Raw genomic sequence first — 25,876 nt, 5'->3', positions numbered from 1 at the left:
TGTCTTAAACTACAAGGCCGGAACTGGTTTTCATTCATTTTTTATCTATACTGGTTATCCTGAACCCAGAGTGCCACTCAGTGGACTGGAGGCTGTGCCAGCTGTCAGTGAGCGTGAAGATGGGTTCATAACCCTTCTCTCTCTCAGTCACACTTCTGGCTTATCCAGGGTCTCAAATGGACCTATTGCATATTTTTGGGCTGTGGGAGGAAACCGGAGAGCCTGAAAACATGTGGAGAATATGGAGACGCCACATATATTGGTTAAGTATTGAACCTTCCTTGTTTGAGGTGAGATTTTTTTTTTAAATCAATTAATTAATGTATTACTTTTCTAGATTATACATTTTCTTATAAATCATTTTGATCCAGGATAGATTGGCTTACATTGAAGTATGCCAAGTATCAAACTCAACACAAGATGACGTGTATGTGCAAAATATAAAAAAGATACCCCAGGTGAGTGAATATATAGCCTCGGGGATAAACTTCTTAAAAGCCGGTTCATGCATTTTCACTTTATGTTGTAGCTGAATGTGAGGCGGAAGAATAAATATCCTAAAACTGCTTGGAGAGCAGAGGGTTAAATCTTAAAAAAAATTCTGATTTACAGCAGACATAATTTGTTGGGAAATACATCACAGGGTTTTATTTCAAAGGTTAACTTGTCACCTAACATCCCAAGCCCTCATGTCTGCTCAGGAACACTGCCATAAATAACAGCTGAAGGAAGAAGATGAATCCTCTTCCAGCTAAAAAAAAAATGAAAATGAATATATTCAAAACTGATGGGCGCTCCTCTGAAAGCATCAATTTTCTAAAGAAAAAAAGAACAAAAACAGTCAATCAATCTGACTAGTGAAGTAAAAGATCTAATGTTTTTAAATGATTTCAATGAGGAAAAACTAATCAGAAAAAGAAAAAAAAAACTCTTCTTCTAAACTTTTGTAATAAAAAAGTTTCTGTCTGGCCCAGTATCATTTCCAAAGCAAACTTTGTTCCTTAGCCCTGTGTGGGCTGGGTCAAATCAGTATACATATAAATATATTCATGTGTTGTTGTGTTAACTGCTAGAGTATCATGTCTAAATGTCATTAGGTTTTAGCCTTTTGTTGGGGAACGCACCCCCGGTTCTGCCGAGATAAAAAACAAGCAGAAAAGAATAGATACATTCAATCAATGTTTTCTAATTGGTTGGCCGGGAACGACAAACCCCAACCATCTGAGCCCACGAGGCTCACCTTTGCCATGAAGTCTCAAACAACTGAGAAAAAAGTGACAGACGTAGCAATAGAAAAGACATCACACACAATTGGCGCCTCCACACCTTTCAAAATCGAGATATTTTGTAGACGGAAAGAAACAAAAACTATACACTCACCTGAAAAAACACGGCCATGGCCGCGATGATTCTCTTCTCCCTGAGTGCTGCGCTAAGGCTGTCAAAGTCATCAGAGTTGTACATGTAGATCTGCATCTGTGAGAGAAAGGAGCAAAGGATTGTATGCCATCTTTTATTTTGATTTTACTTTAGATCGAGGTTGGAAGATAAGGTAAGATGTACTACTGTCTACTGTCAGACAAGAATAGAGGGTTTGACGTGCAATGACATTACTTCCTCTTTCTTATAACCGTGTTTCCTTATAGCAAAGATATTATAGCTGTGTTTACAGTTGAACCCGAAATTATTCATACCCCAGGAGTTAGAATTATTTTGGACTTGACTGTATTTGTGAATATATGTGTACGTGTAATAACGTATGCGTGTGTGTGTGTGGGTGTGTGTGAGATAGGAATCCTATTGCATTCAATTTTACTTTTTAATCTGTGATACTTATTGGATTTAACATTATCAGTGCTTCCATTAATTTGTTTTCAGAAGTGCTGTGATGATGCTTGATGGACCGACACCATAATTCACATTAGATATGGGGTTTGGATATTTGCATCTTATCCAATGCAAACTAGCTGAAAGTATTTTTATGGGGAAAAAAGGGAGGAATTGTGAAAATGGATAGAAAAGTTCCAAGTGCTCTGATGTTTAATTCATCGGTGTGATAATGCAGAATATTAACATTTTTTAAATTATTAACACATGGTTACAAAACCAGATGAGTTTGAATCCTTCCAGGGGATTATTATCCACAGAAGCTGTTAAGGAACATGGAAGAAAAATGAATAAAGTTCAGTGTAAAGTAAGACATTGTGATAAATGGATGTGAATGTGAATGTGTAAAATGGCTCAAATAATACCTGCAGCCAGGCTCAAAACTGAGATACAACAATCACACATCTCTCTTGTCACAGAGACTCAAATATTACTAACAACGTTTTTTCTCGCTCTGCTGTTTGCATTACCTCACAGCTGCCTTTGCTCACTTCACATATTCTGCTGAGGGGCTCAAGACATGAAGCCTGATAAATATCCCTAACAGAGTTCTGAACAGCCTTCAGAACGCCCACAGAAGGCGGTACACCGAGGTTTGGCTTTCCTGCCTATGGAGCCGGGAATTCTGGAACATTTTCAACTGATGTTTTTAGGTAATTTCTTCTAAAAATTGTATTTTCTCAACTACCGCTCTAGTTTTTAGGTGTACTCTTTACGATTATCAGTTATTGCTATTACTTATATCAATATCCCCAGAAAATGTAAAAAAATAAATAAAAATGAAATCACCACAACCTGTCTTGATCGAGGTTATTGGTCTCATTTAACTGTTTAAACAATGTTTCCTTATGGGGTGTCTAAATATACGTTGAAACAAAAAAAAAAAAAAAAAAAAAAAAAAAATTGGACACCAAAAAAAAAAATGCCAAAACAAATTAATGGATAAATTAATAGGATAACAAATGAAAATGGCATATTAGTCCTATAAAAAAAAGTAAATATACTGAATCGCTCTATTTATTTGTCATCGAGCTTCAGCTCGATAGTGTCTGGGCAGAACACGTGACGCTGTAAATTTCCTCTCCTGACCTTTGTCCTTTCATTTTGGCCTTTCATTGGCACTGAGGTTGTGGGTCTTACTCTGTGATATCATAGCATCTCAAATCTTTGTTCATCTTATAATGACACCGCGGCGAGAGAATCAGGCCTCCTTCACCTCTCTGCTTTCCTTTATAGCTTTATTCAAAAAATAAATAGATAAAAAAGCCCACTCATTCCTCCTACATGCGATCCGCGGATACTGCTGTTAAAATTTTAGACAAAATACCTCTTGTGAATGTCATGCAATTATTGTAATTCAATTAAATGTCCGATTAGGATTGATTTATTCTTTTTAGATGACTGCTTAATTACACTTGGGCAACGTAGGCGACTTGATAGTAAAATCTGTTGTTGGCTCATTGACAAAAACAAATAGACTCTCACCAGGCTTGTGATTTAACCTCCATTTCACCCCACGTGTAATCCAATAATCTATAGACACGACTTAACAATTGACTTCTACTTCCCTATTTAGCGACTCACTGTAAACGCGGATGACTACACTTAATGTGATAGACAAACAGCGAATCGTCAATTGTTTACACTGAAAAGATAACCAGGTTGCATTCTGAAGTCAATAATTCTGTGAAATGGGCTTGGACTTAGATGATGTGTTTCTGCTCAGTGAAAGCCAGTCAGAACACACACGCACACACACATATACACACACGCTCTCTCTATCGCCACATTATTTGCCGTGTGCCTAAGTGCGTCATGCCTCCATATCACCATGACGACGAATCATTTCTGACTGTTTGACCAGTTTTTTTTACATTTGTGTGTGTGATAGAAATACATTACTGGGACTACATGCAAGTACAAAAAGAGTAACTAGATGTTCGCATAGACGCGTGTTTACCTTGTTTGTGCTGTCTGAGAACATAACCCTGCTGCATGCCAAAACCAAACATGGTCCTGCCAAGATCAACACCGCAATTATAATTTGAGTAACATTTTCTCCAGCTTGCTAATCCTCCCATAACGTGCACTGTGCATTACTTTTTGATCTATTTGCGGAGTCGTGGAGCAGCCCGATACAAGGTGTGTAGTGAATTTATAGCTGAGATGGCTTAACTGGAGCATCGCTTCCTCTTGGATAAGCGTTCATTAAAGTTGCTGAATGTGCTTGCGGACGCAGGGGCTCAATAATTAGAATCAATTCAAGCAAAGCTTTTTCCTCTCCAATGATGGTGATACCTTGCAGAACAAGACAGGGAATGTAGCCGAGCCATATTGTACTCACACAAGACCTGATTGGAACATCCAGCCATCTGGGAATGTTAATACCGAGTCATACGACGGTTTGACTTATACTTTAATTTTATCATCATTGAAAGTTCATCGCATTGTGAACCTAGCGAAACTAACTTGTAATGTATAAATATACTGTGAAGCTGTTCCACAGTAAGGGCTCGTCCCACATACGATTACAATACATGCAATGCTGTAGCCAATTATGCAGCTAATTGCCTGAGTGCCTCGTAAAATAAATGTCTTGAATTATTTAATATGAGATAATAACAATAAACACAAGTTTACATCTTTGCATTAACAAGTTCAATGTTAATTTGCAATTGTTCTAAACAACTGATATTGCACATGAACGCACCAACGGGATGAATTTCAACAATCTTCTTCATTACATCCAGACAGCAATCGATGTTTTATGTACTTTGATAAAATTGCACAGTAGGACAAGCATATATGCATATATACATATATAATCTCCCCGTTATATAATAGGTTATAAATGTGGATCAACAGCATAGTGATAATGCTAGCTCAAATAGCAACTTTTTCTGTGTGTTTTATCTTTTGGTATGGTTGTCAGGTAAATAAAAATTGTGTAAAGTTGTTTTGATGTTACTTGGAGCATTTAGCTGTATGCAAGAAAAAGGATTCGGTGTTATATGGAAGCATCTTTAATTCTGCAAAACATCTAGATTCGGGCTGTTGCGTCCCACTTGGAACACTAGCAGCACCCCATGTTGTCGAATTAATTCTGTCCTTCAATACTGTTCCTGCCTGATTCTGTCCTGTGAAGCCCTCTGATGGCCATTCGGCCAGAGGATGGATGGTCAAGGCTGCTACATGCAGGTGGAGTGGAGAGACATAGCCTTGGTCCGTCATCAACCTCCGTTCATGCTCACCAACATCCGTGTTCGGATTATAAATACAGCATCAACTAAAGATAAGCATTTGGAAGCGTTGCAGTGCTAAATTCGCCAGATTGTCGGGCGCTGTCTCTGACACACTGTGCCGTTGTTCGCGTTTGAATTATCATGTTTTTATCTACAAAGTATGGCTTGGTATCTTTGATAAGAGAGTGATATTTCCAGCCTATTTAGATGACCCTTTTTATTATAATTATCTTTTTTCATGAAGACCATAGCTGTATTTGAAAGCAAAATTGAGTGCAGTTAATTTGTTTTGAATCTAGGTAGGACTGAAGTGAATTCGTTGGCCCATTGATGTATTTTGATTATTTCAAATCCGATGTCAATGACACATTTCCTAAAACATAAAAAGAAAGAAAAATAGATGCTTTATTTGCATTGCCTACCTAATCACACTGTTATGAGTGTATTTTCTATCAGGACAATGGCACAGCACTAGAAAAGACAATACGTGAGATTTGTGTTTCTGAATGATCATTAATTACTCCCCTCTTCAGCTCCCCTGAGGCTCTGAACTGGCTGTCCGTGCATTCATTTCTTTTTCAGCTCAATTTCTACTGTGCCATTTGTCAGTTCCTTATTTTGTATTATTATGTATCGCTACATATTCACACAGCCATCTATCCCATTCATTTTCAGAAGCAACACAATTTGTTTTTTCCTGACTGCTGACTGACCATTCTCTATCAAGTCTGCGATCACTATTTTATACTGCTATCTGTTTTTTTTTTTTTGTTTTTTTTTATTTTGTTTTCATTAGTCTTTTGTAATCCTTCTGTTCATTACGATCAAATTCTTTTCATTTAAAGTCCATCTCACTTTCAGTGTGTTGCATTAATGCGCAGAAGTCTGATGGGAAACACTTTTTAACAGATTGTTGTCACCAACTGTTGTTGTTCATGCAAGTTTTCTCTCAAATTCTAAATATACAGTAAGCACCACTTAAACAATTCAAGTGAAAACATGTCGAATATGGCACTTTCTAGACATTTTTTGCAAATACTATAATGAGATCTATTTCTTATTATTATTATCATTACTGCTACAAACCAAATGATATTTGAAATAAAAAAAAAGTATCCCTTTAAAGTCAAGCAGATTAAAATATCAGTTTCCCTTCGCGCTTCTCCACTAAACGCATTTTAATGTTTCTCGACGAATTATCATTAAACTAATGATGAAAACAAATCATGGAAATCAGGCACACAGGGACAAGCGTGTATGTTACACGTCTCACAATCATAGCTCCCACCCACGGTGGCTCCGTTCCATATCGTGGTGTTATTTCCGTTGACTGGCCCACTGTCAGTCATTCATCACCACCTTGACATGAGCTTTGCTGCCAAGTGTGCCAGATTTGGGAGGTTGAGCCAAGACACACGACTCACAATCCGAAACACGGCAGGTCACTTGAAAAATGGAAGCTCTTTCATCTCGTGTGATCCACAAGTGGCACATTTCCCCTTAGAGTGTCCATCAACCCTACGATTAATTGTTATTTCATTGATCTTGAGCGTCTTACGGACTTCTACCCATGTTCTACTTTCTAAATGCCTTTCAGTGCCGCATGATGGGGATGCAAAGTAGAATTTTCCACAGCAATAGACGTGATGCTTAATCCATTTCTTTTTGAAACATTTAAATAACTCATCACCCTCAAGCACTGTTGACATACTGAGACACAGGAGGAGTTTAAGAGGAATGACTCATGTCATAAGTTGCCCTGGATAAATGTGCCATCAAAAATACACCAGTCTTCAATCACACCGCTGCACTGCTCATTAATCCAGCCACAGGAAGACGTTTATATGCCTCGGTTCTGTAACTGACTCCTGCCACAATGAACTTTGCCTTGTGATAATGGCGAGGATGACAATTTTGTGCTTATATTTGTCTTTGCAATGCCTTTGAACTGAGTCTTGCATATCAATATTCCCCTGCAAGGCAACGTGATATATGTCTGTCAACTCTGCTCTCTTGCCCACATGATTCCTATGTTTTATCCAGGATGTTACAGAAAAACATAAAAATAAAAAAAAAAGTAGGGTGTGGTTTGGGGATGTAATCCTATTGTTTTGCCAATGCAGGTAGAGGAAATGATATTTTTGTGGAAGAAAAAAAGAAATAAAATAAAAAAAGAGACAAAAAAAAAGAAGGAAAAAGAAGCATCCTTCTCGGCAGCAGCCATAGGGGGCTGATACCATCTGCTTTCCGAAGATTCAAAAGTCTGAGTAGGAGGTAAAGATGTTTTTCCAAGGCCGAAGCAAGGCATCTCAGCACCAAACAGCGTAAGTCTTTTCTGCTTGGGAATCATATAGCCGAGGAACAGTGAACCCCCGTGTTGCTCCGAAAGCAAGGGGTGGCAGTACTTTCCTACTCCTCCATCTTCACATCAGGCCAAGAAGACATTGTAGCCTTGGCTGTGTGAGACCTGCCATCGTGCCATGCTGAGATGCAACCTGTAATCAGAGCAGAATGATGACCAGTGTCGAGGCTTTGGCTCTGAATACCTCCCGAGCTCCGGCTGTAGCGTGTGGACACGGACTCAGTGGGTGTCATGACTGAAAAAAATCTATCCACAGGGCCAAATCACAAGCACCTCACTGAAAACAGGAATTAACCAAGCCAGGCAGAATCAATCGGGGGCTCCCTGTGTCTTTATAGCTCGCTGGATCGTGGAGCGGATGTAAAGAGGTGAAACCAGAGCCAAAGGAGAGGGCAGACTTTTCACTTCTCATGGGAATCTTTGCTCATATGAAGGCCTTAATGATTCATCTTTCCACTGTTAATGATGTAATATCTTACCATATATTACTATAATGAGCATTTTGTGAAGAAACTCTGTGTGAAATGCCATCTTCAATGTAGCGATCATTTGCGTTCATTCCCTAAACAGTTACGTAGCATGCAGAGACTTTAATTACCCGAGCTTTGGTTCAGCACAACTCTGCCCTCTGAGATCTCATCCCACGGGGATGCCGCAGTTTTACCCGAGGATCTCTGAGGTTGTTGCTCACTGGGGATCTGAAGTTTGATTTTGAATATCAGCAGTCATAGGGATTCGAAATGGGGAGAAAAAGGCTAATTAAATTGGGTGTATCAGGAGGTTGCGGGTGTGACAAACAAGCTGGATGTTAGGATCTATCTTCAAGAATGTCTCAACTTTAGGGCTCAATTTAATGGGCATGATTCAAAATGCTCCCAAAGCAACTGAGGAGGTCCCTTTATCATTATCTCAGTCTGGATCTGTTCAATTTTTTGGGAGCGGGCCCGTGCCCATCTGCTCCACATTCCATCTTGGATATGGCTGCCGTTGCAGCTCAGAGTGGTATGGATCTGAACTGTGCTTTGATGGAAATACACCGCCCAACAAAGGATTTAGACAAAATCCATGTCAATTTAAAGTACTTCGAAAGGGCCAGTAATATACGAAAACAGAATATATCCAGTGGATTTTGAAAACAAATGGTCAACATACTGGATAAATATCATTGTATTAAAAGATGATTGCTGCAATCAGCAGAGTGGAAATGGTCATACTGGGGAACTTCCATCTTTTAATCCAAATAATTTGGGGATTTTTAACTCCCTAAAGCCGTGAATAAATTCACCACATGTTGTCATTCCTTCAAAATATCAGCTGCGAATTTTCTGTGCAGCATTTGCTAAATGCTTTACAACACCATTGATCATTAAATGGCTCTAAATGGGGACAAGCGAAATACTTGTTTGGTGGATGGGTGTAAGTTTGTTGATTGTGGCGTATCCTCAAAAAACTGCAGGAGGAAATGCAACAGGTAAAAAAGGGGCGGCATGGCTCAGGGGGGTTGGAGCAGTTGTCCTTGGAACTGAACATTGCCGGTTCGATTCTTGCGCACCTTCCTGTCATTCAAAGTGTTGTCGAGCAAGATGCTGTTCCTTAGCTGTCTTCTGCTCGTGGTTCATTCATGATGGGTTAAAAGCAGTGGTTGAATTGTGCCGATGTTGTGCTCCATGCGGTCGCAGCCCTGGGGATGAACTTAAAACGAATTTGTGTTTGTCATGCAACTGAAGCAAAATGAATAATAAAACAGATCAGGGTTTTGTTACAGGGTATTTGAAGTAAATAGAAATAAATACCTTTATTGTCACATTCAGTTATATAGGCACGACAAGGACTTGGTACAAAAATAGTGTCATATATACCACCAAGCATCTAAAATATCTGTTATACTTATGTTTCTAGTGCAAAATAGATATTAACCTTTCAACAAATAATAAAATTAAAAACCAAAGCCAAGTACTGTTTCACTTAAAGATCAGACTTTGAGATAGACCGTTTAGTATATTCTTATCTTAGTGAGACTGACCAATGGACTAGGCTTTGCTGGAGAAAGCCTGCACTGCACCGAAATTGTTTTGTTGATCATTTGTTATTTCTGACCAGGGTATGTCTGTGACCTGATTTTTTATGTGTGCCATTGATAAAATGGTTGTTCCTTATTGATGAATAAGCTCTAGTTAAAAACAGCCTGCGTGTCTGCATAGTCGAGGTCAATCCATCCATTCATCTTCTAGCCCTTATCCTGCACTCAGGGTTGTGGGGGATGCTGGAGCCTTTCCCAGCTGTAATCAGGCAACCAGGTACCCTGTCCTGGTCGCCAGTCAATCGCAGGGCCACATACAACATATTCAGTCATTTGGGGCACTTTTCCCGATTTTTTTTCCAATTAACCTGCTGCATGTTTTTGGAACGTGGGAGGAAACCGGAGAACAGGCACGGGGAGAGCATGCAAACTCAACGCAGAAAGGTCCCCTCCTCAGAATTGAACAGAACTGCGCCACTGTGTCGCCACTGTGTCGCCCCAATAAAGGTCAAAAACATGTGAAAATAAAGTTTAGATAATCAGCTGTGAAGTTCAGCTCATGTGTTCATGATTTGTTTCAATTCATTCAAAATGAAAATTGGAAGTCTCCTGTGACTTGTTTTGGGGACCATAACACTTGCCCCACACATTATTTAATTTTATTTTAAGTTTTGTTAATTTTTTATTTCACAATTTTGTATTCAATAGATCATCTATGAAAAAAAAAAAAAAAGGCAGCAAGCATAAACAAGCCCATTTATTGATCTATTCATTTATTTGGACCATACTTTGCTTGGTAGAAATATGAATTTTCACAGTATTCAATGGCAAGGACTTCACTCTGACAGCCTACATTGAACATCCCCGCTTGGTGAAGTATTACTGCGTGCAGGAAATGGAAAGGACTGTGTTTTGTTAAAATATGTCTCCCAAACTAACCACCTATTTTTTTTTTTCTAAGAACCATCAAGCATGTCAGCTACAAAGAAGGATTCATTAGATCCATTAAATTGATAGGTTAAACATTATGGGATACAGTAGTTTACAGCCCTCTCAATTTTCTGTGTTAATTACCGCGGCAACCAAGGTCACAGCTCACAGGCCTTCTGTGTTTGTGGACAATAACCAGGGCAGGAGGAAATGGATAATGCCTGGCTCTTAAGAAGCAGAGGAGGAGGTCACAGGTACCACTGGGTTAATGAATTGTGACCGTCTTCGGTGTGATGTAATGTCTTTTATTTGACATTTTGGTATCACTCCCACTCATGGACCTGTAGCTTTATACATCATCTGAGCTGTTCAACAGAGGCAGAGGCAGACTCCTACAATTTGAAAACAAAAAACAAATCTAAAATCTCGATTTTGTGTAATTCTGTAGAGCATTTTCAAGGATGCCTGACTACATATCCAAATTCAACTAGCTGCTCCTCTTAAAATTCCAACTTAATCAAAATAATGTCGACCATTAACATCTCTCGCTATCAATTGCTGCAGAAACACTTCTCTCAGCTGAATGACATTTATTGATTTTTTTTTTAAAGGTATATGAGTATGACAATCTATTTCAGATTCATTAAAATGGTAAAATTGGTTGATTTTAAATTTTAAAAAAGTTTGTGTATGGATCCTACCTTAAGGCGGCTTATATCTATCTATGAGTCGATTAATATGAATGCAAATGCCAAATGCAGATTTTTTTACATTTTTTAGATAACAAATAAGCACAGTGTTATTCTATCTTAGATAAATCCCATCTGAGTTGATTTTATGGCTTTGGGTTAGGTACCTTCATTTATCAGGAGACAATGGTTCAGGTAAAACTTTGAAATTTTAATCTGTTAAATAATTTAAATGTTGAAAATAAATATCAGTGATAAAAAGAAAAAAAAAAAAAGCTGTTCATTTTCAGATTTCATCAAGGTTTCGGTTAACCGGTATTTCAGAATATGAAACAGTGATAACAAATCTTCTCTATCGCTTTTCTCTTCCTCTTCCGGGAAGAAAACAGTTACAGGCAAAGTTCTTTGTGTGACAATTCATCAAAGCCTTTTCCAGCTCACCTAACCCGTGTGTCTCCTGAAAGCTTGTTCAAACATATAATTTTGATATAATTTCTCCACACATAGTTTGGTTATCTTCCAGCAGGCAAGGAAAACACTTTATGAAGATTAATGGAGAAAGGTCGCAATGGACAAACAACAACAAGGTTGGTACGGAATTGGAAAGATGCCATGCGAGTCATCAACCCCCCTTAAAGGAGGCTTTTGGAAATTAAATAATGCCCAATTCTTAATGGATGATAATAAAAACGGTATCTGTATATCTAGGAGACGGGACCAAATGAACTACTCAGGTGAACATTATGAATTACATTGCATTAAGCTGCCCAGTATTAGCCATTACCATGTAATAGGAGCAAAATTGATGAATGCTGGATTTTGCATTGTAATTTCTCTCTGATAGAAATAGCTCGTTTTTTTTTTTTTTTACTTTGCTGCATAAGATAAAGTTTTTACGAGTGATTGATCTTGCAGTCTTACATCAGATATTTCACAGATATTTCACATGTGTCCAATTCCAGAGAGCACATGAAAGAACATTTTGAGTGACCAGTTCAAAGACATGAAGGATGCACTTCCGGAGTTGCTCCCAGTGAGAGAGAAACGGAAAATAAAAAGATCTTGTAAAGTTGGACAGTGAATGTGCGAACACTTACATTTCAGGTGGGTTGTAAGCTTTAAAACCCCCACCCCTCCCTCAGAACCTTAGGACATCTATAATAATGATGCATTAGGGTGTCAGCTCTGCAGACTGGTTGATTTTTCATTGCAGCTTGTTCATGGTGGGAGTCTGTCTCCTGTGCCTCCACAAATATTAATGCTTCATTGCATGCATTACACTACATCACATCTGTGTTTGATCATCATGACAAGCAAACACACACACACACACACACACACACACACACACACACACACACACAAATTCATCCTACTAGTGGTGAGCCTAATTTATTCCAGTCCAGAGTATCTAGTCTGAGACCAATGATAAATAAAATGAAAAATAAAATAAAGTAAAGTAAAATAAAATAAAATAAAATAAAATAAAATAAAATAAAATAAAATAAAATAAAATAAAATACATGTGAGTATGAAAAAAAACGTTGTTTATTGGTTAGGAATTTGGCAAAGGACTATTTCTGTCACTAACGTGGTAGGGGAGCCTAATCCCTGATGAAGGGTAAAAAATAGCCCTAAAAAAATGCCTGAATGATTTCAAAAGTCCAGTTATCATTTTGAGAAAGAGATATCGATATGTTCCACCAAGGACCACGAAGCGGTGAAAAGCAGTATAGAGGGAACAACAGCTTCGGACCTTATGAAGCTTGCATGACTTCTGCTGTAGAGTGAGACTGTGCAAAGATACACATAAGTACTTCTGTTTACCGCTCTAACTCCTCATCCAAGATGTTCGGAAGATGAGATTTATTCTAAGCTTTTGGTGAAAAGTGTTTGAATTGAGAGGTGTTTATCTTGAGCTGTGGGTGTAAAGACGTGGCCAAGATTTTCTTGAAGTATGAAAACAGTTTCCCCAGACTGTAGGGCATGTTTAAATCTCTGAGTGAGTGTCAGGATCTTTTAACAACAGCCTGAAACATGCTGTAAGAGAGGGACAGTAAAAAATAAGACAGTCTGTTTGGTGTGCACCTTCAACTTTTAAATTGCAAGCCAAAAAAGCTTATTTGTGAACTCAGGAGGCTGTTCTTTGTTTGTTTGTTTTTATCGGAATGAGACTCCTGCCTCTTGCAAATGGATTATTGTGACAATAGAACCTTAAAAATCTTGTTTTGAAGCTCATAATGTTAGAATGACAAGCCAACCTAGAGGGGAGTGCAATTCTGCCTTGTTAACTCTGATCACATCAGAGGCTGTCTCTCATCCTGCCGAGTTCAAAGTTTTCAATACTCCGGTCAATTGCAAAAGCTTTTTATATTGTTTGGCGGCACAGTAGTTTGAGCTTTTGTGTTTTACATATAAATGAATTTTCTGTCAGCAAGAAATTGCCCCGACATCGAGTGCCATCATCAGAAGACGAACGGGGACAGATGCACAGTAGGCTGACTTCATTTCACGCCGCTCTCTAACTCAAGTCCTCGCTCCAGCAATGTGAGCCCTGAGGTTACAGATGGCAAGACTGAAGGCGATGATGACGATCAGTCACATATGGCACGGCCTATTGCCCTGACCCTTCAGTCCGTACAAGCAGCCTGTCAAGGCCGAAAGAGGGGCGAGGCAATTGAAAAGTTCACTTACGGAACAGCACCTGAGACATGAGAGAAAGAAAAAACTATGCCAAACTTGCGTCTACATCTGACTATTTTACACAAATGCTCGAGAGAAACAAACAATGTTAAGCACCTTTAATGATCCATTTGTGTTTATCCCTGTTGGAAATTACGGTTTCTTTTTTAAGGAAGCGAAAGACTTGCCCGTTTAGGTGTGGAAAAAAACAAAAGGCTCGATTGGTTACGCTGCAACTATACCGGCTGCTGAGGAAATGTTAAAAAAAAAAAGATCATCAAAAGTATGATTTGCATTTGGATCATTTTGTCCTCAGCCATCTCGGTACAGTTTCCACTGTCACATTACACTGCTTTGTCGCTCAAGAGACAACACTAGAATTAAGGCTATGCGGCGCTAATCCAACCACTCTTGAGCTCTTCATCTGGCTGTACAATGTCATTTCATCAAAATGAAGTCATGGTTGGGCCACTTGTTGGCTCATGTTATTACAGATCTAAGCTTGTCAGCTAACAGCAGCAGAAAAACTGGGATGATACCATAGCTGTTGTCCAATCCTATCACAAACACCGTTTACATCAGTAGAGGATGCTGACTGAAACCTTGTGGTGTGTGTAAGAAGGGGTCCGTGTAGGGATTTGAGGTCATTATCATATTACACCATTGTGTTTTTGAAGCAAGGTACGCTCAAATGAATGCATAACAGAAACAAATGAGTAAACAGGGGTAATGGTCTTAAAACATGGACATGATTACAATATTTCCTTCATAAATCTATTAATTTGTTCATTATTACCAGCTTATCCTGCATACGGTATCACATTGAGCAGTGAGCAGTCAGTCGTAGGTCAACATAGTGAGAGATACGACCATTTCTATAATTATTATTATTATAATTAGTGGCTGTGTAATCAACCACTGCTTGGTACAAAGTGTATCCTGTCTCTACCCGATATCATAGATATAAACACAAGGTCTTCGTCACAGTATACAGACTTAGTCTTATCAAATTTGAAATAGCCAATGTACTTAAAATAAATAAATGAATAAATAAATACATATATATATATATATATATATGTGTGATGTGTGTGTGTGTGTGTGTGTGTATGTATATATATATATATATATATATGTATATATGGAAATGTTCTGCATACCTTTATGTAAAGATCAAAACATGTGCATAAATAAATAATCTTGGCCATCATTTTGCAAGTACATACATTAAACTATGCAAAATAACCATTTTCCTCTTTTATTTTGAAAACTCTTCCTTTTAGTTGTATCATTTAACCAGGGATTCTACATCGAACTTGAGCCAGAAAATTCACTCAAAATAAAGCAACATTTTCTCTCTTTTTGTCACCAGTACAGAAAGAAAAAAAAAACAAAACACATCAGTTCTGAGAGATAACTTTTCAATCAATTCTTATCAGAGTAAATGCAGCACAACTGCAGAGTCAGGATTTTACTATTACTCATCAAGTTATGAGTGAAATCTTTCACATAAAGACCATGTTTCTTCCATATCTCAACTAATTCAGTGTTAGACAGAAGATATGCTTTAAGCTGTTTGATAATTCAGTCCTAATGAGATGAAAGGGAATTAAAGATTACATCAAATTTGCTATTACAAGTGGATAATACTTAGAATTTACAAAGATATGACACATCAACCTAATCCATACACTCATATCTATTAAAAAATGCTTTTATTTTTTTGAGGTCATCAAAATCACATATATCTGTATATTTTAAAATAACTGTTAACCAATTGGGAATCCTTCCAGGCTTATTTTATCATTAGAAGACAATGAAGATTAATTTTACCCATGTAAGTGAACACTGAGCTACAACCTCGGGCTTAGGCTTATGTTCTTTTTAAAATCTGTGAAAGGTCTTTACCCTTAAAATGCAGTGATTTATATCGGTGGGACTTGTTTTTGTCCCTACAGAGTGGGAAGTCCCAATTCTGTGACTCTGAATATATATATATATATATCCTACAACAACATGAAGCACACCTGATATAGACACATAATAGCAGGTTGTGGATGTGGCAGAAGATTGCCACACAGTGATAAAATCCAGGCAGAAAGCAGAGGAAAATCAATAATGGGTACAGACAAACGCTGAAGATGACTTGACAGACTGAAAGTTAAAGAAGCTGTCTAAGTCAAACTGGAATGATGTGGAATTACATGGAAGGCTCAGCAGGTAGATGTCAATGCAGTTCCACAAAGAGAGTGGCAGCAATAAGCCAGAATGCTACAACAAACACATCTGTAATTGGAAAGAGCTCCTGCACTATTGACTGTAACAGAGGCAATAAAGTATGTATTGACTTTGTTTCCATCCAAATCAGACCTGGGATGACCACCCACAGCATTGTCCCTGTGACAAGCAAAGGTGGGTGGTCTGTCTTAATTCTAAATATTTCAAACATTGTCCAATCCGTCATAATACGAAATATCAGCTATCAGAGATATCCTTATATCGTTTAGATATCAGGAAACACGTGTCATTGCGCCCATCTTTCTTCAATATTACATAGTCATTAAGCCTTAATTTCAGCAAGGTTAAGTCCAGGTTTAGTAGTATCCCTTAATTTAACATCTCAGTCAAACTGTGGGGTTTATAACCCTCTGGGAAACTGGCATCAGTCCAGTTTCTCTGTCCCTCACAAGATTCTGGGCTCAGTGTGCTGAAATGTTGAGCCAATTAAGCTCAGAATAGTTCCTACAAAAGAGGAGATATCAGATCTGGCAGGAAAGTCTGGCTCAGATAAGATCCAGTATTAAATCTCATGAGTGGCTTGCAGTCTGTTCTAAGCAACTGTGAGTCAAATAATTTTAGCAGGCATAATTTGGAAAATGATAGAACCAGCCAGGGAGAGAAAGGACCAAAAGATGATGGTCGTGCATTCAACCCCATTGTAAACATGAACACAAATGTATCGGAAAATATAGCATAAATACTGTTACAATCACAAACTCTTCGCCTTGCTGTCTTCCTATCGACCAGACAAACAACACTTACCGTCGTTCCCAAACTTATTTTCAAAATAACAAATTTTTTATATATATATATATATATATATATATATATATATATATGTATATATATATATATATATGTATGCATGTACTTATATACTCTGAAATCATTGAGTCTTTTGATTTTGATAGCCCCAGTATTGTCTGGTATTTTGGTCAGAGCTGATGACTTACCATAAATGAGCAGTTTAAGGCCTCTATAAACTCTGCAAGAGGTGAGAAAGTTTGTTCCAGCCATGAAAATTCATAATTCATGAGTAACACTAGCGCAGCACTCCTGGGAGGTTCTTATAGGCCTCGCCCACCGCAGTATACGTCACTCGAGCTAAGCACTTGGGCGATCTGACAGAAGTAACACCGATGCAGGGACGGCACAGTGACAATGGAAGGGAATTAAACGGTTATGTTGGAGTGTCAATCAATGTTCTCAATGTCCCAGGTCGGGGTCAATCGTTGGCAAATATTGTCCCGGCAACCGGACATGGTTTCTTATTTTTTCTTGAAGACGTTGCAACTTGAAATCTGAGACATTTTTTTCAGTTCTGTTCACTAATGTGAGCATTTGACCACCGTAACAGCGTGCACGGTGCCAGGATTGATTTCCACCCTCCGGATGCACCACTCATCTTTATCTGTACATGCCGTTTGGCCTTTGCAAATTTGTCATGACGGTATCGCCTTCTTTTGAAACAGACGCTGTAGTCAGTGCACAATGTACGGACTACATTATATCAAGAATTTGAAGCCATTTGCAACTCTTTATATACCTTACAAGAGATGTGGCATAAATGTTAATACTTCCTCACAGCCTTAGCTATTAGCTCCACAAAACTATCCATGAGAGTTTGACCTTCCAAAACAGCGGAACAGTTCTTCTTCTATTTTTCTGTCTTTCGTATGCTCACCTTGAATTTCTGACCGATCACACAATGGTTATCGGACGACACACGACAAAAGAGACATGTCAGGAACAGGCTTTGTGAACTCCCGATCCATGGCTGTGAAAACAGTGTCCTCCCGGCTCTTGGAAAGAGAACAAATTTCTCACTTCTTACTATGTACGTCACCGCTATAGACATGTTATGTTGCCATTGTGAATTTTTATTAGACTCATGCTTTGATAAATGTTGAATCTGTGGCATGGTTGAAGAAACTCACGAGAGCCAATGGTGAGGTTACACTTTACTCCTCAACCTCCTATAACTAAAATAACTCAGAAACTACAAAGCACCGAAGCCCAGGAGGGCAAACCACATCCCCATCCCACAGTCACAGAGGGTGAGATGTTTGTCCCCTATCTCTGCCACAAACCCATTATGTCCATTTCTCACATTTTAACACATACTTCACACACACACAAATATATATATCATAGGAACAGGTTTGTAAGATGAGGAGCTCAAGCTGACCACATCTCTGCTGCTTCTATAAATGAAACATTCTTATCAAACAAATCAAGTTCACATCCCTTGCTACCAACTCATAAGAATAGAAATCCATGACAGGACATAACGGTGGCAGTTGAAATCCTGATAAGAAAAGAATATTGAACATGGGGAAATTGATTTTGGTATCTTGCCACAAGAACTGAATGGAGAGTAATATATCAAATCAGGGAGGAGAATCTCGAGATGACCCTGTTTAAGGTGATTCCCAATTCCTGGTGTGTTCTCAATCATGAAGACCGAGAAAGAATCATGTAGACTTCCACTGTGGTGTCTGATATTGCACATACCTGTGGCCATCACCAGAAATTCATCCTTCTGTAAAATATCTATCTTACCAAAAAGGTTGCACTGATATACCTGAATTTAAATTCTATGCATCTCAGATTTGCCTTCAGAAAGTTTTCAACCACAATTCATATCTGCAGCAACCATTTACCTGTTCTCACCAGACTGTCCTTTTATCTACTGACAACGCCCAGGAAAGTTCTCAAGACAACTACATCAGAAAGAAGAATTTCCAGATCAAACAGCAGAAAAAATTAAAGAACTTCTCATGGATTACAATTCCTCAAGGTCTGAACCAACAAGAAACTGTGCAAAGACAAACAATACTGCAAAATCTCCTCTAAACACAGACACAAACAGAATCTTCTCAGTTCCACCAACTCATTAGACACAAAACAAAAATTCCCATCAAAACACAAAAATAAATAGACTCTAAGACAAAATGTAGCTTTCACCAAAGGAATTTGAAAAAAACCCACCAGTCCTGAAACCTTCTGTCAAGTGACAGAAAGCCTCGATTGAGATCCAGTAAACAAACACAGTGCTGCTGCCGCCCAGCGTGATCGCCGCTAACAAAAAAGGTAAATCCTATAATTGCTGCCAAAACCTCATGCCTGAGATGTCTCAGAGAAGACATAAGACTACCTGCCATAAATCAAAAAAGGGTAGTAAAAAGTGCAGGAGCATAAAATATCCGATCCAGTCATTTATATATATATATATATATCTATATATATAATTGTTAATAGAGAAGTAGAGAGAAGGCCAGATGGAGCTGTATTGTGTTTTTGTAGACCTAGAAAAAACACACAAGAAGGAACTCTAGTATTTTATGAGGGAGTCTGGAGTGTCAGAGAAGTATGTTAGACTGGTGCAGGACATGTATGATAGCTATGAGACAATGGTGTGGTATGCTGTACGGATAACAGAGAAGGAATCTCCATCTACCATGATGTTTGCAGATGACATTGTGATCTGTAGTTAGAGCAGAGAACAGGTTTAGGAAAATCTAGAGAGGTGGAGGTATGCACTGGAAAGGGGAGGAATGAAGATTAGTCACAGCAAGACAGAGTATATTTTTGTGTGAATGAATGGAACCTGGGTGGAACAGTGAGGCTACAGGGAGTGGAGAGCAAGAAGTTAGAGGATTTCAGGTACTTGGGGTCAACAGTCCAGAGCAATGGAGAGTGTGGAAAAGGGGTGAAGAGTGGGACTCTTTGGGAGTAACCAGGATGGATAGGATCAGGCATGAGTCTCACAGAGGAACAGCAAAGGTTAGATGTTTTAGAGAGAAGGTCAGGGAAGCCAGACTGAAATGGTTTGGTCATGTGTAGAGGAGAGACAGTGAATATATTTGGTAGACGGATGCTGGAATTGGAGCTGCCAGACAGGAGGTCTTGAGGAAGACCAAGGAGAAGATTTATTGCTGTAGTGAGAGAGGATATGAAGGTAGCTGGTTTTAGGATACAGAGAATAGGGTTAGATGGGGAAGGTTGATTCACTGTGGCGCCCCCTGAAAAGCCGAAGATCGAAGAAGGAGATATATAATTGTGGTAGAGTTATGATTTAGATACATAGAATACAATCATAAAGCAAAAACCTTCCAATTAACTACCATATATTCAGCTGACCTTTGTGAATAAACTATCATACCACAATAATAATAATAATAACAATACATTCTCAGTTCTACAGATGCTCATTTCACGAGTTTTCATGTTCAGCCATTCTCTGAACTCTTACATCAGGTTCGGCTCAAAATAAAATGATAAATTGTCCAATACTTAGCCTCACCCTGTTTACTATTATGACTTAAAAAAGCATTGTCTCACATGGCCAGGGCAATAAAACTATTGTTCTTACATCATAGGCCACTATAGCAAGGACAACACCTGGAGGAACAGTCTTTATCCAGCCCTCAGTGGCTGTATATTTTGGTGATAAAAATGACAAATTGAAATGTGAGTTGTAATTACCAATAAACACGCTGGTAATTAACAATCATCTAGTTAACTGGGAATGCGTGCACAGGAGTCTAATGTGTTCTGTCAAAAAGAAAAGAGAAAATCCCAGAGATGATCTGTATTCTGTCATGATTTGCAGAGCAATTGGATTCCACAGAACTTTGCTAATGTGAGACCATTTTAAACAGTTTCATCAAATTTCGCCATTTGCCAAATGTATGAGGAGAATTGTGAGAGGATTACGACTGGGAAGACTTTACCCTAGAAGTGCAAACTGCCCCTTGTGTTTAATTTTATCAGCGCCCACGTCGGCCATGCATGGAAACCGTGAGCCACTTAAGGGAGTGGAGAAAATATACCAGTGGCAGCATTACAGCGGGCATATAAATTTGACTGGTTTTCTCAACATTTCTGTGAAATGTAGGAAATGCAAAGCACATCTCTCTGTTTTATTGGCACAAGACGGCGATTCAAAAACGTATGTGTCGACCAAATCCAGAGAATTGACCGCATGCCTTTTTATCCACCTTCGAGTATCTCTTGGGACAGACAGTTCCCATGCTGCGGGAAGAAAATGTAAAGCAAGAGGTGCCTCGGCAGCGGTGAAGCAGCCGTGACCCCACTGAGTGTGCTGCAAGTCCAGGCAATGCGGCCTCTGAACCCCCCCTGAGGAACTGACAGATCAGAAGCGACACAAGCAAGGCTTTGTGTGAAAACAAAACAGAATGCACCACATGGCGCGCACGTCCTTGCTGAGAGCAGAGAGGGGGAACATCAAGAACACGGTTTGATGCCGCCTCTCTTCTCGACATGAGCTATACGGCAGGGTTTCAGATTCCTCTGCCTCCGTCGACAGCCCGAAAGACGTTTGTCCATCAAAGGTCAGAAGACGTGGCTTGGCTCCCCTCTGACGCAAGGGACGTGCCACCTTTCATCTCCCTCATTGATACAGCTTTGCAAAACAGATCAGAGATGCAAGAAGGGAGCAGTAATATCTGGGTTACAAGAAATGTTTAGAGCACACGGTGACCTCGTGCAATCTATCTTAAAAACCCAATTGAAATGCACTATGTGAAAAATGACCCTGAGAGTCAGCCGTGGCTTTTTCAATTTCATGAGTGTTACTTTTTCATAATGTTGGGGGGCTAAATATTGCCCCCCTCCTAACACCGCCCTCTCCCCAACACTACTATACACACTGAAAAAACAACAAATAAATAAAACAAAAAAACAGCTAACAAACACAAAAATGATAAAGGGGCCTACATCCATCAGCATGCTGGATTATTAAGAAAAATGGTGAAAAACAGGCTCAGCAACCGGGACATCATCTATTTGCCCACTAGGTAGCACTGGGCTTTTAAAGAATGACTTTGTGTGTGTGTGTGTGTGTGTGTGTGTGTGTGTGTGTGTGTGTGTGTGTGTGTGTGTGTGTGTGTGTGTGTGTGTGTGCGTGTGTGTGTGTGTGTGTGTTTGAGGACAGGCACTGGGAAATATAACATTATGTTAGGAATGGCATGTGCTCCCTATCTGGAAGGAAGGCCAGCCATAAATAAAACAGAAAATATATATATATATTGAAAAAAAAAATAAGGAGGGCAGCCTGGCAGTCATCAGTTATCTTTGAAGGTTTAATGGAAAGTAGCTGACTGAGAGAGAAGAGAGGGAGAATACGAAAGAAAAGCCATTGAATGACGGCTGGACAAAAAAACATATATAAGAAAATATCTGGGGATAACATTCCTAATAAGATCAAGAGTGTAGGAAAACAATCCCATCACATCACCCTAATGTGCTTTTGGTAAGAGCAGAGGGGCTTCGTGTTTTCCTGTAACATCCATGTACATACTAGTGTTTGGCTTCAGGAAAAAAAAAAAAAAAATGCTTTTCATCTGCAGTCTGTTTATCAGTGTTAGATTATAGTCACCTTCATTCCTCTGTCAATCTTGACACTGCATCACATTAACTTCCCTTTCACGCAGTGTATAAGCCACATACATGCACAATACTGCATAGGCCATTATAAAGGGACACAAATAATCACACATTCAAATCCTGTGTTTAGCTTGCACTTGTGCTTTTCATCAAAAATAGCATTTACATTCAGGTTTGGCTTCACGTTCCAGTCATAGAAATAAGCTATGCATTTGCTCAAAAGCAACTGAACACACCTTTGAAGTTGTATGCTAACCAGAATAAATAAATAAACAAACAAATAAGTTAGTAAATAAATAAATAAATACAACTGCAGCGCTGGTAATATATTCAGACCTGAATAAATGATGCATCAGTCAGACTGATTTTACTTCGACAATACTTGAAGATACTGACGGCTACAGTGGTATGGAGTTAATGTACTGTACAACCCCGGCTTAAAGGCAGCAACATATATTTGTAAATAAATAAACTGATGTTCACCCTCTAATATTCGACCTTGGTTGGCCATTCCTCATGTATAAAATTATACTTTTATAGATTTAAATATATTGTTGTTCATAATTTTCATTCATTAATGCAGTGTGTGAGTAGAGTAACTTGTGCCAAGGCCACATTGACTGAAAGTAATTTATTTAGCAATGAATATATAAGAACACCAAGTTCTTGTATACACAGTTCATCATATTAGCATGAATATAAGCTTATTGCAGTTAAACTACCAGTATAACGTGACTACTTTTACTAATTTATTTTCTATGGTTAATAAGTTATATTTACATCATACTGATATTTACCAGGTTATCAGGTATTCTATAGGACACTGGCCTGGTATTGTCTTGTATGGTTATGTCCTCCAATAAAACAAAGCTCACCAGTTCCGAGTCCTTTCAACAATTAAAATGAAATGAGTCAATTCAATAAAATACATAAATAAAATACAAAGAAGCAAACAAAATGGCAGTGATAAAACAACCTTTGTGCATTTGTATTGCAAATATTACAACGATTATTTTATGCATCAGATTGGTTCGACCGAAAATTCACTAAAAGCTGGTCAGTCAGGTCGGAGTGAATCCTTTTATTATTATTATTTCTACTACTATCATCATCATCATCATCATCATGTCATTTTATCATTACTACTATTATAAATATATTTCATTTTCTGGATCCAGTGTGCATTACACACCCATATTTTTCCACTTCAGTTGTCACTAATGTTCTTGTGTTGCTGTCAGCAGGTAGGTATCAGAGCTCAAATCAAAGCGTATTCTATCATTTAGTGGATGTTTTTTGTCAAAAAATCCAATTGAATATTTTTTCACTTTTGAACGTATTCAATTTCCATTAACTTCCGTCTAAAGTGACACTTCAAAATGCATTAGGACATGTCATTGGGGACACTTTGAGAGCAGCGCTTTGAAAGCGTCAGCATCGGCTCATTGGCAGCTTAAATACTTATTTTATTGAATCAATTCCAGTTTTTTTTAATGCATTCTTTCAATTATTTTCACTTCCTGTTTTTCCAATTTTCAAGAGTTTGACTTTAATGGCTCAATTGAATGAATGTATCTGAGTGAGTGTCACATTAGAAACATCTCCTTGATACTGTTTTTTTTTTACGTTATTTTACGGGCATTTTCATTGGTTTATTTACGACAGAGGAAAACAAAATTGCAACAATCAAAGGAAGCAAAGTAAAAATCCATATTCCGTGACACAAAGTCTGGAGGTAGGATTCTTTTATTGAAAAATACATAGATTTAAAAAAAGTTCAACACTAACCTCTTTTTTTTTCCTTGCCTTTTTTTTGTAATTTCTTTTTTCCATTTTGGTTTTAAAGCACGAGCAGTTGAATAACTGTAGGAAAACAGTCCGGAAATGCACTTTACAGCTACAGTATGAGTCAGACTCACAACACTGGATGAGGAAGGAAGAAGCAAACCAACAAACTCTGAACACTGGACGTCAACAGCACTCAAATCCATCGCTCTCGCTGAAGTTAACAAACTGCGCTACAATCTCACTGAATTTTGTGACAGATGTGAGGTTGCTCTCATCACTCATCAAGGAATGGTTAATTTTGGTTTCCCAGCAATTACTATCACCATGCTAGTCCCATCATTTGCATTTCTCAGGAGAATATATGCATTGATAATATAACACCATCGTTACCAAGATCGATTACCATGATCATGTGTGAAGTTTTTAATCAACACTGTCAGTGTGAGAGCTTCAGTCTCTTCCACCTCTGGCAGGCTGAGGCGAGGGCAGTGTGTCTGGAGACACAGAAGTGGTTTTAATTTCAAGAGGTCTGCAGAAATGCTACTGGAACAAAAATGTCAATAGAAAAGTCTCCTATGGCGCTAAGTCAGGAAGTGTGGAGCTGGAGATATAATGACAAAGTGGGAGACATTGAAAGATCTTGTGTTTGAACTGAAATTAGGAGGAAACAAATAGAAAAAAATAAAAGTTTCATGCAAACAATTTAGAAAGATCTTTATTCTACTTTTTTGATGTTCATTAATTCTGGGCTCTGTATCATCTGTCAAGGGCATAACAGATGGGTATTTATATTTAACAGCTAGCCCCGCCCCCTAATTCTGTTGACTCCGCCCCTATCCAATTTGTTGGTGCAGTACCACAAGCCCATGACAGCAGAGCAAGTAGAAACAGTAACCACATGCTGTTTCGTCATTTTAAACTGCTAATTAAAAAGCTGTTTTCAAACAGTGAATTTGTGACACGTATTGGTGTTAGACTAGATAAATACAGTTATCAGTTAAAACCAAAAATAGGGGATTTTTGATTTGCTGCATATCGCCAAGCATAGGTAACAGCTCCTGTTGTGTACACAACACAAAATGCTTCAGGGCTATTTTCAAAATACAGATTACCATACAGTGCTCAGCTAATGCTACTTTATGTTCATTTTAACAAATGTTGAAAAAAGGTTATGTTTATGTTCAAATGCAAAGGTTATGTTCAAATGCATTTTTTTTTCTCAATTTGTCACCTTAAATGTTTTTATTTTTATCATTTCTTTTAAATTTGTATTTTTCTTATATGTATATGTCTGTACCTTGTTCTTGAGTGTTGAGTAGAGGACCTAAAATGAGTTATTATTATTATGATAATTAGATACAAAATGTATCTCAATATTATAATACAAAGAATAGCAAAACTTGAGAGTCCATAGTCTGGACTCATATACTAAATTCTTGTGTTTTTATGGTACATGGACCTTTTTGGTCTAGCTTCCCTTTTTGTAATATCAGATACAGATGAAAATCTGTGATAAATGTAACCAAAATAAACTTTCAGGCACACATACAAATAGGGTTGTATATACATGTATTTTCAGAAAAGC

The 25,876-nt window shown here is 38.3% G+C and overlaps 1 protein-coding gene across 1 annotated transcript in view; it reads right to left on the bottom strand.

The window, feature by feature from the left end:
* Window positions 1-25,876, bottom strand: part of LOC147222225 (receptor-type tyrosine-protein phosphatase gamma-like) — a 457,121-nt gene that overhangs the window by 135,600 nt on the left and 295,645 nt on the right. The window contains exon 5 of the mRNA XM_086168151.1: window positions 1,381-1,476. Coding sequence (XP_086024277.1) covers window positions 1,381-1,476 — 96 coding nt within the window. The remainder of the gene's footprint in view (window positions 1-1,380; window positions 1,477-25,876) is intronic.

This window comes from Fistularia commersonii, chromosome 21 (genome assembly GCF_037954325.1).
Source record: "Fistularia commersonii isolate RoL2024-O1a breed Wild chromosome 21, RoL_Fcom_v1.0, whole genome shotgun sequence".
Classification (NCBI taxonomy): Eukaryota; Metazoa; Chordata; class Actinopteri; order Syngnathiformes; family Fistulariidae; genus Fistularia; species Fistularia commersonii.
Note: the sequence above shows the minus strand (reverse complement) of the source record. Positions and strands in the feature narration are given on the sequence as shown.